At 42.2% G+C, this 14735-nt stretch overlaps 1 protein-coding gene across 1 annotated transcript in view; it reads right to left on the bottom strand.

The window, feature by feature from the left end:
* Window positions 1-225: 225 nt before the first annotated feature.
* Window positions 226-14735, bottom strand: part of LOC141984849 (natural killer cells antigen CD94-like) — an 89289-nt gene continuing 74779 nt past the window's right edge. The window contains exons 4-7 of the mRNA XM_074948291.1: window positions 5595-5663; window positions 1664-1815; window positions 981-1084; window positions 226-379 (exon numbers count right to left, since the gene is read on the bottom strand). Of these exons, the coding sequence (XP_074804392.1) occupies window positions 226-379; window positions 981-1084; window positions 1664-1815; window positions 5595-5663 (479 nt within the window). The remainder of the gene's footprint in view (window positions 380-980; window positions 1085-1663; window positions 1816-5594; window positions 5664-14735) is intronic.

Raw genomic sequence — 14735 nt, 5'->3', positions numbered from 1 at the left:
TGGCTGTGGGTATCCAAAAGACGCGCGGTTTATCAGACTTATTTTTGTTATGAGAGGCCAATCCCAGCTCCCTTTGACACAGACTCATGAACAACATATGATCTCAGCAAAGCATATTATAACTTTACAATTTAAACACAGACTTTGAAGAGGAAAAGATGACAGGGTTAGTATTTATTGAGGGATATTTTTTGCTGGGTTTGGGATGCCCAGATTTTATGATTTTCATGATCTATCTTGTCCAGATACATCAGACTCTGGCACGTGAACTGGCAGCTCACAAATGTAGCGCTTTGTATCTTTGCAGTCATCAGAGAAGAGTTCTCTGCCTCTAACGACTGCACAGTCACCATCAACGTATCCTTTCTTTACTGCAAACCTATGACAGAAAAAATGTTATTTCCAGCCATTCTAGTTATATCTATATCACTACCTTATTTTTTCAAGGGCAAAAATGTCTAATCTGAACACTGTGGTAGATGGCATCAACAAATAATTTTAATAATAATGAAACAATTGTGGAGAAGCAGAGGGAACATTATTAAAATCAATTATTAAATTTGGCATTTATGAATGCAATGAATAACTGCATTGAATAGAGTCAGGAGTAGTGCATCACATGCTGTGCAAACTTTTCACTTAACTGCCAGTGCACCTTAGACACGACACACAACCTCTTCTCTACATCATTTTTTATTTTTTGGTCCTACTCCGCTCAGGAGTTCCAATGCACTTTATTCTTTATCTGCAGCACCCCCTTCCCTTCAACTGTTGGTGTTTCATCACCTATGGAGTTTGGGCAATACTTCTCAACTTCACTGGCAACATCTTCTGCTGACTTGGGCCTTCAAAGCATTCTAAAAATATATTTCAGTGATGACATGTTGCTCCTTACTATTTCATTCTGGGTTTCTCTCCCTTATAACACTGTGAATGCACTTCTTGGAAATGAGAAGTTTCTAGCTGTGTCTGGAACTTACTGGTCAGTGGAGAAAGCTGTGCCATTCCCCCACATCCAGGGTCTGTCGGTCTTGTCACGTAATAATCCTATCCAGTGAGAAGTTGCCAGGGGGTTTATGAAATTCTGCAGAAGGACGAAGCCAATTCATGCAATTACATTCCTTTCCCTGCCCATTTCATGGTTGTATGCATATCAGATATCTGCTCATTTCATTAGTGTATGGATATCAGGTAGAGTGATGCTGAGGCAGCCTCATGGTTGAGCAACTCTACTGGCCAGACTGATCACATTCCTCGTCATCTCCAAGAATGTTTGCTATAGATTTTCTAGAAATTGTGAAAGAATTCTTTGTGGATTAATCTCTATTGACTCTCTTGTCTGGAGGACAATACCTCCCCTCGATCGCCCGGAGCGATTTATGGGGTTTTTATTACCACAGGAATAACTGTACCTTGCATATGAGAAGTACAGGGGACATTGGGGTTTTGCCTTTCAACAGGGGCATTTTAATTGAATTTAGGGTTCAGATATGGCTCTAATGCTGGGGAGAGAAGGGGAGGAGCAAGGTAATTAGCCTTCAAGAAAAAAAATCTTAAAATGCCAAATGAAGCCTAATCTAATTTTCTGCAATCTTCTTTTCACGGACAAATCTTTATTGGCAGTTCTGACTATGCCACTCTCCAAAAGAGGAAGATACTCTACCAGCTCTTGTTTGCTTTCTATCTGAAGAAGTCTGGAGCCATGAGAAGAGCAGGCCTTTTGACTCTCCAGCCATGGTTTGTATTCAGTAGAAAAGTGGTAACATTTCTCTCCATGGGGAAACCAATTTGCTGGACAAAGAGCAAACTTCCATCCTTAAAAAGAAAATACAATTTATGTTCCCTCTATCACTGTTACCCTTGTCTTCCCTCCCCAATTCCCTCTGCTTGACTGTTTCATCCACTTATTGTGTTTTGTCTGTATTAAGTTTGTCATCTCTCTCATGTAGGAACTGTCTCTTATGGTGTGCTTGTACACCATCTAATATAATGAAGGCCCATACCTGATTGGGGCCTCTAGATGTTCCTTTATTAGAAGTATTAAGTTAAAATTGTAATAATAGATTTTCTGTTGTAATCTGATTTTCAGTCAAGTGCTTCACAAACCATCTGGAGACTCACAAGCACGGACATGGTTGCTGGCATGTTGAAATTGGCATGAGGATTCTTGTGCCATAGCAAATAGACTAATTGTTATTGTACCTGTCTCACTTTCCTTTTATACACAAATCATGTTTGTTTGTTTTTTCCCCAGGGGGATTTTTTGGATTCTATACATCAAGTGCGTCTGCTATTGTAATTGATTGGCTGTTTCTTTGTCAGTAATGATTGAGCAAGATTCTTGCACAATGGATAAAATTCAGTGATGATATGCACGTGAGGCTTCTTCACACAGAGTTAGACTGCATTTATCACTCAGTTACTGATGTGCAGGTGTTAGAAAATCTAAGATGGTGAAACCTACATACTGAGAAACACCAGAGATGGAACATGTTAAAGTGGGAGGTTGACTAGTTTATCTTACAGCTTCTTAACAGATGACTACAGTGGCAACAGATGAGGAAGAAAAAACAGCTGGTCTGCGAGGAGAAGACTTGCTGCTGGCCACCTCAGGCAGTAGACAGTGCTCAGCCCCCCAGCCAGGTCCCCCTCCATCATGGTCAAGAACCAGTATGAGGTACTGGCATCAGGAGGTGAAGAGCAGACCCCAATGGCTTAGGAAGAAAAAACACCTGCCCTCAAGGCTGAGAAACTCATGGCCAACACATGCAAAAGGAGGAGGCATTGGATGGTGGTGACCAGGGACTCTCTTCTCATGGGAACAGAGGCATCCATCTGCTGATCTGACATGATGTCCTGGGAAATGTTCTGCCTTCCTGGAGCTCGTGACCAAGTTGTTACGGAAAGGTTGCCAAGGCTCATCCATCTTTCTGACAACTTCCCCATGCTGCTTCATCCACATGGGCACTAATGATACTGACAGGTATGACCCTGAGCAGATCTGCAGTGACTACAGGGCTCTGGGAGAAAGGGTGAAGGAGTGAAGGGTGCAGGTTGTGTTCTTGTCCATCCTCCCTGTTGTGGGTAAGGGGACAAGGAGGGATGCATACATCCTGGAGATAAATGAATGGCTGTGAAACTCAATCGGAAGGCTTCGACTTCCTCAACTATGGGATGCTGTTCCACAAAGAATGTCTCCTGGGAAGAGATGGGGTCCACCTGACCAAGAAGGGGAAGAGCATCTTTGTACCGGGACTAGCCAACAAAATGAGGAGGGCTTCAAACTAGGTTCAAAGGGGGCGGGTGACAAAAGGCCACAGGTAGGTATAAAAAAGAGTGACCTTAACATAAGGCTAAATATTTGGAAGGGGAGGGATGGAATGTTACAATAGAATCATCACAGGAGCAATAAAAGGTATAACAATGGGGGAATTGGATCAACATTTTAGATATCTGTACACAATGTACATGAATGGATGGGCGAGGTTCTGTGGCCTGCAACGTGCAGGAGGTCAGACGAGATGATCATGAAGGTCTCTTCTGACCTCAAAGTCTGGGGGTCTATAAATGTAAGGAGTATGGGGAATAACTAATGAGAACAGGAAATATTAGTATGTATTAGTATTATACCTAAATTGGCATCACAGAGACTTGGTGGGATAAATCTCATGACTGGAATATTGGTATAGAGGGTAACAGCTTGTTCAGAAAAGACAGGCAGGAAAAAAAAGGAAAGAGGTGTCTCATTATACATCAAGAGTATATACACTTGTTTTGAGGTCCAGAAGAAGGTGAGAGGTAGATAAATTGAAAGTCTCTGGGTGAAGATAAAAGGAGAAAAAACACAAGAATCGCACAGTAGGGGTCTACTATAGACCACCAGGTAAGGAAGAGGAGTGGATAAGGCATTTCTAGAACAAATAACAAAAATATCCAAAACAAATAAACTGGTGGTAATGAGGAACCTTAACTACTCGGCATCCACTGGAAAAGTAATATGGCAAAACACAGACTGTCCTTGGAATGTATTAGGGACAACTTTTTATTTCAGAAGGTGGAGGCAGCCATTTTAGATTTGATTCTAACAAGGAGGAACTGGTTGCAAATGTTACTGGCCCAGTGGATGGGAAGGATGCTATAGATTTTCTATATCTTGTTTTAGTAAGGCTTTTGACACAGTCTCACAAGACAGTCTCATAAGCAAACTAGAGTAATGTGGTTTATATGAAATTAATATAGGTGGGTGCAAAACTGGCTGCAAGACAGTACTCACACAGGAGTTATCAATGGTTCACTGGCCTGGGTCTAGCATTATTCAATATTTTCATTAGTGAATTAGATAATGGAGTGGAGAGTAGATTTGTAGATGACTAAATTTGTAGATGACTGCAACCTGGGAAGGTTTGCAAGCACACTGGAGGACAGGATTAGAATTCAAATTGACCTTAACAAATTGGAGACCTAGACTGAAATCAGGAAGATGAAATTCAATAACGACAAGTGCAAAGTACTACACTTAGGAAGAAAAAAAATCAAATAATCAAATGTGCAAATGCAAAATGGAGAATAACTGACCGGGAAGTAGTACTGCTGAAAAGGATCTGGGGGGTTATAGTGGATCACAAATTGAATCAGAGTCAACAGTGTGATGCAGTTGCGAAAAAGAGTAATATCATTCTTAGACGTATTAACAGGAGTGTTGTATGTAGGACACAGGAAGTAACTGTGCTGATTTACTTAGCACTGGTGAGCCATCAGCTGGAGTCTTGAGTCCATTTTGGGGGGCCACACTTTAAAAAAGGATGTGGACATATTGAAGAGAGTCCAGAGGAGAGCAAGAAAAATGATCAAAGGTTTGGAAAAAATTGAAAAGACTGGGCATGTTAAACCCAGAGAAAGGAAAACTGAGTTGGGACCTGATAACAGTCTTGAGATATGCTAAGGGCTGTTATAAAAAGGGTTGTGATCAACCGATTTCCATGTTTACTGAAGATAGGGCAAGGACTCATCAATTTAGTCTGCACTAAGGGAGATTTAGGTTAGACATTAGGAAAAACTCTAAGGATAGCTCTGGAATATGCTTCCAAGGGAGGTTGTGGAATCCCTGTCTTTGGAGGTTCTTAAGAGCAGGTTGGACAAATGCTTTTCAGGGGGGATGGTCTAAGTTTATTTTATCCAGCCTCAGTGCAGGTGGCTGGACTAAATGACCTCTCAAAGTCCCTTCCAGCTCTACATTTCTATGATTCTATTATTATTATTATTGTTCCCTCATGTTAACTATTTTTCTTGCTATACTCCTTTCCGGTTGCCTTTCAACATGTGAGTTAAACCAACTTCGCCTCCTTTACATTTCCTCAAGACTCACTTCTGACTTTTGTAGTGAGTGCAAATGTTTGGTAAATAAGAATACAAATAATTGGAATTTAGTTAACGCAAAATGTCATAATCTGCTATTCATCAGTCTAGCAACAATGTTGGGGATTTAATTTGAAATGATTTCAGACTAAAGTTACAGCACATACAAGAAAAAATGTTGTCCTTTTGAAGGCAATCTTTCCTGTTCAATCTTTCCTTTGGCAGGTTTCCGTTCTTACCTGGGATAATTTCCTGAAACTGGTTCAGGTTTTCCTGCTGTCTACATGGTATTTCGGAGATCTGAAAAACTTAAAGCCAAAATAATATAACAATATGATGTACCCCTTAAAAGTAAATTGCAGCACAGTTTAATCAATATTTTGTGCCTTATAGGGACACAAAGGGCCAAGTTCTATCTGCAGTTATGCCATCAGGCAGAATGTCTGTTATATTGTAAGAACAATATGTTATGTTATATGTAACATGTCAGATACTTTTTCTTTTTAAAAATAATCTTAAAAATTAACATTGTGAACTTAAAAAAACCCATTAAAACCTGTGGGGTTGAAAATCTTGACTCTCTAAAGAGTCACAGAATATCGAATTGAAAACATCCTGATTTCCAACATCTGGGTTGAACATTGGTAATGTTTTCAGTGACCATAAACAGAAAAATCCCATTTTCCAAGTTAGATCCAAAAAAATCTGATTCTTAGGAAGAAAGTGGTAAGTAAAAACCCCTGGAATCTTTGGAAGGAAGACTAGGAAGACCCTACACTGTGGATAGGAAATTCAACGAGAGTTTCAGCCCCTGGAGTTTCAGAGGAATTCTTACATCAGGGGATATGCATTGGCCCATGAGGCTGAAGTCAGTGGTTTAGACCCGAAATTCATTATTCTGCATGGTTCCATGAGAAAGTTTGTGCTTCATATTGGTTCTGGAGGCCCTGTAACCCTTCCGGCTCTTGCGTGATGTGGCCAATTGGAGTTGTTATGCCAGAGGCCTGTCAACTCCAGTTGGCCCTGCAAATTCTGGCACTTTAATAAGTAAAAAGTACTTGTAACAATAAACATTTTAAAATAAAAAAAACTTTGTGACTAAAACGTTTGATGCTGTAAAGATGCAGAGAAAAACTGAATTAACTGCACAAGGGAGAGAAAACACTTTCACTTTCAACTCATGTTTTTTTCCTCTGAATTCTTCCATCAGTGAGTGATGGCTGATAAGGAGAAATAAGAGAGTCAGTCCATCCTTTCTATCATTCAAGTGAAGAACAAAGCTCCCATTGTCTTCAATGGTGCAAGGCCTGGCCCAAAGAAATTGACAGGGCAATAATCATTCATATGCTCACCTACTGTCCAGGAGTGCATAGAGGGGCAAAATTAATACAAAAACTGTGATTTCACTGGATTTGAACTAATTATGAACAAGGTGGGGTGCTGCCTTGCAAGGTGTTGGATCCTAAAGAGCAGTGCAATTTTGGTATAAGTGAAAATAAGTGCTCTGAACTCAGTAGATCTTGTCCAGATGCATAGAGGAACTCTCCTTGTGCTATACCTTCATCAGGCATAGAATCACTGAAAGATCAGCAGCTGGGCTCTGCTTGCCATGTCACCTGCATTCTGGGACAATTTGTGACCTTCCTCTGTTTTCTAACTCTACAAAACACCAGTGAAATATGACTCCTTTTTGCAGGACCACAAGCTTTCAGTATGTTTGGAATACCACAAACATTCACTATACAAGGATTTTATGTTTTTGGTGGGGGATTTGTATATAGGTAATTACTTCAAACCATTATACTGAGTCTTAGTGTCTTCTCTGTAAATACTTACTCTGGGAACCCAAGACCCTTGCAGTCACCAGGAAAGCCAGGCAGAGGATCCCAAGAATCACTACAATGCACCACAGTGGAGGCGATGGAGACTCTAATAGAAGGACAAGAGACAAAGTCAGTCATAATGAGCCCTCATCCAGGGAACTGAGTCACACTGGGATTAATCTTGATAGGTCCAGGCTCCCAAAACCCAAACCCACACAACCAGAACTGAAAACAGGAATATAGCAATTGCCATAGAAGATGAGACCAAGGTCCACCTAATCTTAATCAGGCATCCAAGAGGAGGCAGTGACAGAAGCTTCAGAGGAAGGGTCAAGAAATGCCCTAATGGACAATAATGCAGTACCATGCCATAGTGGAAGATATTTCTTGTCCTGAAGGCTTATGCCCTGCAGCATAATGCTGGATGTGGAAAAAGCCTAGCAGCATCAGAGTAGCCAATGACTGTTTTTGCAATAACTTCTAGCAGCCAGGGAGAGATTGGACCAGAGAGCCATTCTCGTTTGCTGCCAGTTTGGTGATGCCTGCACCCTGCATGATCACTGTCTTCAGGAGGTACACAGGCTTGTTATCAGCTTCCAGTTACATGACACGGCAAACACACTCGAGAAAAAATAAGCGCATTCTGATTCGCCAGATATGACACCAGTGGCAGTGGAAAGTTAGTGGAAGTAGAGGTTTGGCATTGGACAGTAAAAAAACAATTGGATGTGCTCAGTCAGCAGTTTGTATTCTACAGTACCTTTTCTCTCAGAACTTTTAGCTCTTCGTCTCCCCTGCTGCTTAGAAGGAACAGGAAATTCAATTTTTGAGTCAACTTCTGCTTGCTTCATGCTGGTGTGCAAAGATAGACAGTTTATATTCTGCCTTCATGGAACAAGGTGGATGATAAGGTCCAATAAATAACTGACATGACTGAGATATGTATTTATCATAACAAGCGAAGGGCATCGTGACCTGTTTTATGGCATAATAGGTTGAACTAAAAAAGCCAGTCTGAGCCTTAGCTAAATTAGAAGTAAAATTATAATTAGGCATTAATAATTTGTAACTTTAGGGAAAGATTTAAAATAACAAACAAACAATTTCAACTGCAGAGAGAAGATTCTCCAGAAAACTAAAGTACAGTTGAACTATGAAAAATGACTGTGGAAACATGGCTGCTTCCTATGCAGTATACATGATCCTCGCCGATATTAAAAAACTTAACTGTTAATCTTGAAGAATTATTAGTCCTCTGAGATGTAAATAGTCATGCCTTCACATATATATCAGGTAAACTGAGAATGTATAAGAAATGACATCCAAACATGTTTCTTTTAGCAAGAGAGGTTTCTTTGTTTAAAAACCCTGTATAATGACACTGATGTGGGAACTTAATTAGGAATGAAACTATGCATTCCACCAACTTCAATGAAAAGACCCAGACCCAACTCTTGATTTTACAACAAAGGGTAGTAGTGTATCTATTCTTTCTGTATTCTGTATAGTGCTGTGCTAATCTTTGATTGATTGAAAAATTCCAATTGAGCCTGTAATCTGACAATCTTGAATCACCAGTAACTCAGACACTCAAAACTTTGTACTTTAGTAATATCAAGATGTATCCCATCTTCTGCCTTCGCTTGTTAGTGATGATCTCGTTAGACCTAACATATCATGATGAAAACCACACACAATTAAAAATGCAGAACCATATGCTACAGCATCAACACTAAATAATTGATTGCAAATATATACATTATACAAAATAAACAAAAAATACAAGAGTTAAAGTTGTATATAAACTGATAATTTAGTGACTCCTTTTCTGATTTGGACAATGGAGGTAAACAATGTACAGTAATTATCAAAGTCCCAACAAGTGATGACATCTGTGCAGGTGTCTTGAGGTCCATGAGCTGGAGCAATGAAATAGGTGTAGTGATTACTTGATAATTGTCCTGTTCTCTTTATTCCCCCTAAAGCGCCTGCAACTAGCCGCTGTCAGGAAACAGGATGCTGGGCTAGATGGAGCATTGTTCTGATCCAGTGTGGCCGTTCTTATGAACTTTCTTCTGCATAAAAATCCTTAGCAGGAGGGAGATGGAGAGAGAAATAAATAGTCTGACTCACCTGTTAGAGGATCAGTGGGAGCTGAGAAGCAATGATTCACTCTGTAATATTCTGGCTGAAATCACACAGGAAGTTCTCGTGTTAAAAGTGCACTGCCCCTGCACAAAGCACTCTGAGCAATTGATCTTTCATTTTGATGGGTTTAAGTGAAAATAATGAGGCCAAAAGTGTTATTTTCAAAGTCTGATATTTAGGACAATCAAATACTTGAATCACTATTTTAAGCATCTGTGTGTCAGAAGCAAAACAGACAAAAATGCAAAAATTCTTGGTTTTCAGCTGAAAATATTTGGGATTTTGTTGTTAGGTTTTCTGATGAAAAATCAATTTTTTTCAACCTTTGCATGTTCTCTAAATCAGAGAATGGACTAGATGATACATCTGAGGGAAGGGAACAGAAGGAGACTCCGCCGATTGGAAGGCATGAGATGCACTGTCCTAGGGATGGGGGTTCCATGACCACCACTCCCAAGAGAAGGAGGCAGGTGGTGGTGGTCGGGAACTCCCTCCTAAGGGGGACTGAGTCATCTATCTGCCATCCCAAACGGGAAAACCGAGAAGTGTGCTGCTTGCCAAGAGCTAGACTTCACGATGTGATGGAGAGACTGCCGAGACGCATCAAGCCCTCGGATCGCTACGCCTTCCTGCTTCTCCACGTGGGCACCAATGATACTGCCAAGAATGGCCTTAAGCAGATCACTGCAGACTACGTGGCTCTGGGAAGAAGGATAAAGGAGTTTGAGGCGCAAGTGGTGTTCTCGTCCATCCTCCCCATGGAAGGAAAAGTCCCAGTTAGAGACCGTGGAATTATGGAAGTCAACGAATGCCCATGCTTGTGGTGTCGGAGAGAAGGCTTAGGATTCCATGATCATGGTGTTCCAAGAAGAAGGATTGCTATGCAGCGACAGGCTCCACCTAACGAAGAGAGGGAAGAGCATCTTCGCAAGCAGGCTGGCTCACCTAGCGAGGAGGGCTTTAAACTAGGTTCTCCGGGGGAAGGAGACCAAAGCACTGAAGTAAGTGGGGAAGTGGGATACCAGGAGGAAGCATGAGCAGGAGAGTGCAAGAGGGGAGGACTCCTGCCTCATACTGAGAAAGCAGGACGATTAGCAAGTTATCTAAAGTGCCTATACACAAATGCAAGAAGCCTGGGAAACAAGCAGGGAGACAAGCGGGGGGGAGGGATAGCTCAGTGGTTTGAGCATTGGCCTGCTAAACCAAGGGGTGTGCATTCAATCCTTGAGGGGGCCATTTAGGGATCTGGGGCAAAAATTGGGAATTGGTCCTGCTTTGAGCAGGGGGTTGGACTAGATGACCTCCTTAGGTCCCTTCCAACCCTGATATTCTATGATTCTATGAACTGGGAGTCCTGGCACAGTCAAGGAATTATGATGTGATTGGAATAACAGATATTTGGTGAGATAACTTACATGACTGGATTACTGTCATGGATGGATATAAACTGTTCAGGAAGGACAGGTAGGGCAGAAAAGGTGGGGGAGTTGAATTGTACGAAAGAGAGCAGTATGACTGCTTAGATCTCCCGTATGAAACTGCAGAAAAACCTGGGAGTCACTGAATTAAGTTTAGAAGTGTGAGCAACAAGGGTGATGTCATGGTGGGAATCTGCTATAGACCACTGGACCAGAGGGATGAGGTGGATGAGGCTTTCTTCAGGAAACTAACAGAAGTTACTAGATCACAGGCCCTGGTTCTCATGGGGGACTTCAATCACCCTAATATCTGCTGGGAGAGCAATACAGTGGTGCACAGACAATCCAGGAAGTTTTTGGAAAGTGTAGGGGGCAATTTCCTTGTGCAAGTCCTGGAGGAACCAACTAGGGGCAGAGCTCTTCTTGACCTGTTGCTCACAAACTGGGAAGAATTAGTAGGTGAAGAAAAAGTGAATGGGAACCTGGGAGGCAGTGACCATGAGATGGTCGAGTTTAGGATCCTGACACAGGGAAGAAAGGAGAGCAGCAGGATATGGACCCTGGACTTCAGAAAAGCAGACTTTGATTCCCTCAGGAAACTGATGGGCAGGATCCCCTTGGAGAATAACATGAAGGGGAAAGGAGTCCAGGAGAGTTGGCTGTATTTTAAAGAATCTTTATTGAGGTTGCAGCAACAAACCATCCCGATGTGTAGAAAGAATAGTAAATATGGCAGGCGACCAGCTTGGCTTAACAGTGAAATCCATGCTGATCTTGAACACAAAAAAGAAGCTTACAAAAAGTAGAAGCTTGGACAAATGACCAGGGAGGAGTATAAAAATATTGCTCAGGCATGCAGGAGTGAAATCAAGAAGGCCAAATCACACTTGGAGTTGCAGCTAGCAAGCGATGTTAAGAGTAACAAGAAGGGCTTCTACAGGTATGTTAGCAACAAGAAGATGGTCAGGGAAAGTGGGGGCTCCTTACTGAATGAGGGAGGCAACCTAGTGACAGAGGATGTGGGAAAAGCTAATGTACTCAGTGCTTTTTTTGCGTCTCTCTTCATGAACAAGGTCAGCTCCCAGACCACTGCACTGGGCAGCAAAATATGGGGAGGAGGTGACCAGCCCTCTGTGGAGAAAGAAGTGGTTTGGGACTATTTAGAAAAGCTGGATGAGCACAAGTCCATGGGGCTCAATGCACTGCATCTGAGGGTGCTAAAGGAGTTGGCAGATGTGATTGAAGAGCCATTGGCCATTATCTTTGAAAACTCATGGCAACCGGGGGAGGTCCCAGATGACTGGGAAAAGGCTACTGTAGTGCCCATCTTTAAAAAAGGGAAGAAGGAGGATCTGGGGAACTACAGGCCGGTCAGCCTCACCTCAGTCCCTGGAAAAATCATGGAGCAGGTCCTCAAGGAATCAATTCTGAAGCACTTAGAGGAGAGGAAAGAGATCAGGAACAGTCAGCATGGATTCACCAAGGACAAGTCATGCCTGACTAATCTAATTGCCTTCTATGACGAGATAACTGGCTCTGTGGATGAGGGGAAAGCAGTGGACATGTTATTCCTTGACTTTAGCAAAGCTTTTGACATGGTCTCCCACAGTATTCTTGCCAGCAAGTTAAAGAAGTATGGGCTGGATGAATGGACTATAAGGTGGATAGAAAGCTGGCTAGATTGTCGGGCTCAACGGGTAGTGATCAATGGCTCCATGTCTAGTTGGCAGCCGGTGTCAAGTGGAGTGCCCCAATGGTCGGTCCTGGTGCCGGTTTTGTTCAATATCTTCATTAATGATCTGGAGGATGGTGTGGATTGCACCCTCAGCAAGTTTGCAGATGACACTAAAATGGGAGGAGTGGTAGATATGCTGGAGGGATAGGATACAGAGGGACCTAAACAAATTAGAAGATTGGACCAAAATAAATCTGATGAGGTTCAGCAAGGACAAGTGCAGAGTCCTGCAATTAAGATGGAAGAATCCCATACACTGCTACAGACTAGGGACCAAGTGGCTAGGCAGCAGTGCTGCAGAAAAGGACCTAGGGGTTACAGTGGACGAGAAGCTGGATATGAGTCAACAGTGCTCCCTTTTTGCCAAGAAGGCTAACAGCATTTTGGGCTGTATAAGTAGGAGCATTGCCAGCAGATTGAGGGATGTGATCATTCCCCTCTATTTGGCATTGGTGAGGCCTCATCTAGAGTACTGTATGCAGTTTTGGGCCCCACACTAGAAGAAGGATGTGGATAAATTGGAAAGAGTCCAGCAGAGGGCAACAAAAATGATAAGGCTGCTGGAGCACGTGACTTATGAGGAGAGGCTGAGGGAACTGGGATTATTTAGTCTGCAGAAGAGACGAATGAGGGGAGATTTGATAGCTGCTTTCAACTACCTGAAAGGGGGTTCCAAAGAGGATGGATCTAGACTGTTCTCAGTGTTAGCAGATGACAGAATGAGGAGTAATGGTCTCAAGTTGCAGTGGGGGAGGTTTAGGTTGGATATTAGGAAAAATTATTTCACTAGGAGCGTGGTGAAGCACTGGAATGTGTTACCTAGGGAGGTGGTGGAATCTCCTTCCTTAGAGGTTTTTAAGGTCAGGCTTGACAAAGCCCTGGCTGGGAGGATTTAGTTGGGGATTGTTCCTGCTTTGAGCAGGGGATTGAGCTAAATGACCTCCTGAGGTCCCTTCCTACTGTGATATTCTATGATTCTAATATTCTATAAAAACAGGAATTTTCAAAAACAATATTTATTTCTACCAAATTTTCTGTCAGAAAAAAGTTTCAGCCACCCTAAATTGTCACTTCAGGATTTAGAGTCAACAGCCCATTGAGATGAATGGATTAGTTAACACCTGTCAGAGCTATTGAAGGTGGTCTGCTAGCTCACAAATATAACATTGAACTGTGTACATTCAGTTCACAGTTTCAAGGTAATCTGCACAACCCACAAGGTTAGAATTGTTCTTTTAAATGAAAGCTTTCATTCTGGAGCACAAAGTATCAGAGGGGTAGCCGTATTAGTCTGTAGCCACAAAAACAACGAGGAGTCTGGTGGCACTTTAAAGACTAACAGATTTATTTGCGCATAAGCTTTTGTGGGTAAAAAGCCCACTTCAGATGCATGGAGTGAAAATTACAGATATAGACATAAATATATATTGGCACATGAAGAGAAGGGAGTTACCTTACAAGTGGAGAACCAATGCTGAAGGCCAATTCAGTCAGTGGGGATGTGGTCCACTCCCAATAATTGACGAGGAAGTGTCAATACCAAGATTGGGAAAATTGCTTTTGTAGTGAGCCAGCCACTCCTAGTCCCTATTCAAGCCCAAATTGATGGTGGTAAGTTTGCAAATGAATTGTAGTTCTGCAGTTTCTCTTTGAAGTCTGTTTTTGAAGTTTTATTCTGGAGCAGAATTCATCAGTAAGGGGTAGGCAAGGTCTGGAATCCAGAGCATATGAAACAGCCACAGAACAATGGACTACAGAATCTTGTACATACATATTTGTGACAAGGGACACTCACCTCTTGGGAGTGCCTCCTGTCGGCTGGGTGTGGTGCTACAATCCTTTTTCTCCTGGTGCCCCCTGTTGGTTGTTGACCTCATTAGGCAGATCTTCAATGGTTCAGCCCTCTGTCCAAGTCACACAGTCAGTATAAATGAATGAATCATAGAATCATAGAATCATAGAATATCAATGGTTGGAAGGGACCCCAGAAGGTCATCTAGTCCAACCCCCTGCTCGAAGCAGGACCAATTCCCAGTTAAATCATCCCAGCCAGGGCTTTGTCAAGCCTGACCTTAAAAACCTCTAAGGAAGGAGATTCTACCACCTCCCTAGGTAACGCATTCCAGTGTTTCACCACCCTCTTAGTGAAAAAGTTTTTCCTAATATCCAATCTAAACCTCCCCCATTGCAACTTGAGACCATTACTCCTCGTTCTGTCATCTGCTACCATTGAGAACAGTCTAGAGCCATCCTCTT

The sequence above is a fragment of the Natator depressus genome, chromosome 1 (genome assembly GCF_965152275.1).
Source record: "Natator depressus isolate rNatDep1 chromosome 1, rNatDep2.hap1, whole genome shotgun sequence".
Classification (NCBI taxonomy): Eukaryota; Metazoa; Chordata; order Testudines; family Cheloniidae; genus Natator; species Natator depressus.
This window is presented reverse-complemented; position numbering and strand designations above follow the sequence as displayed.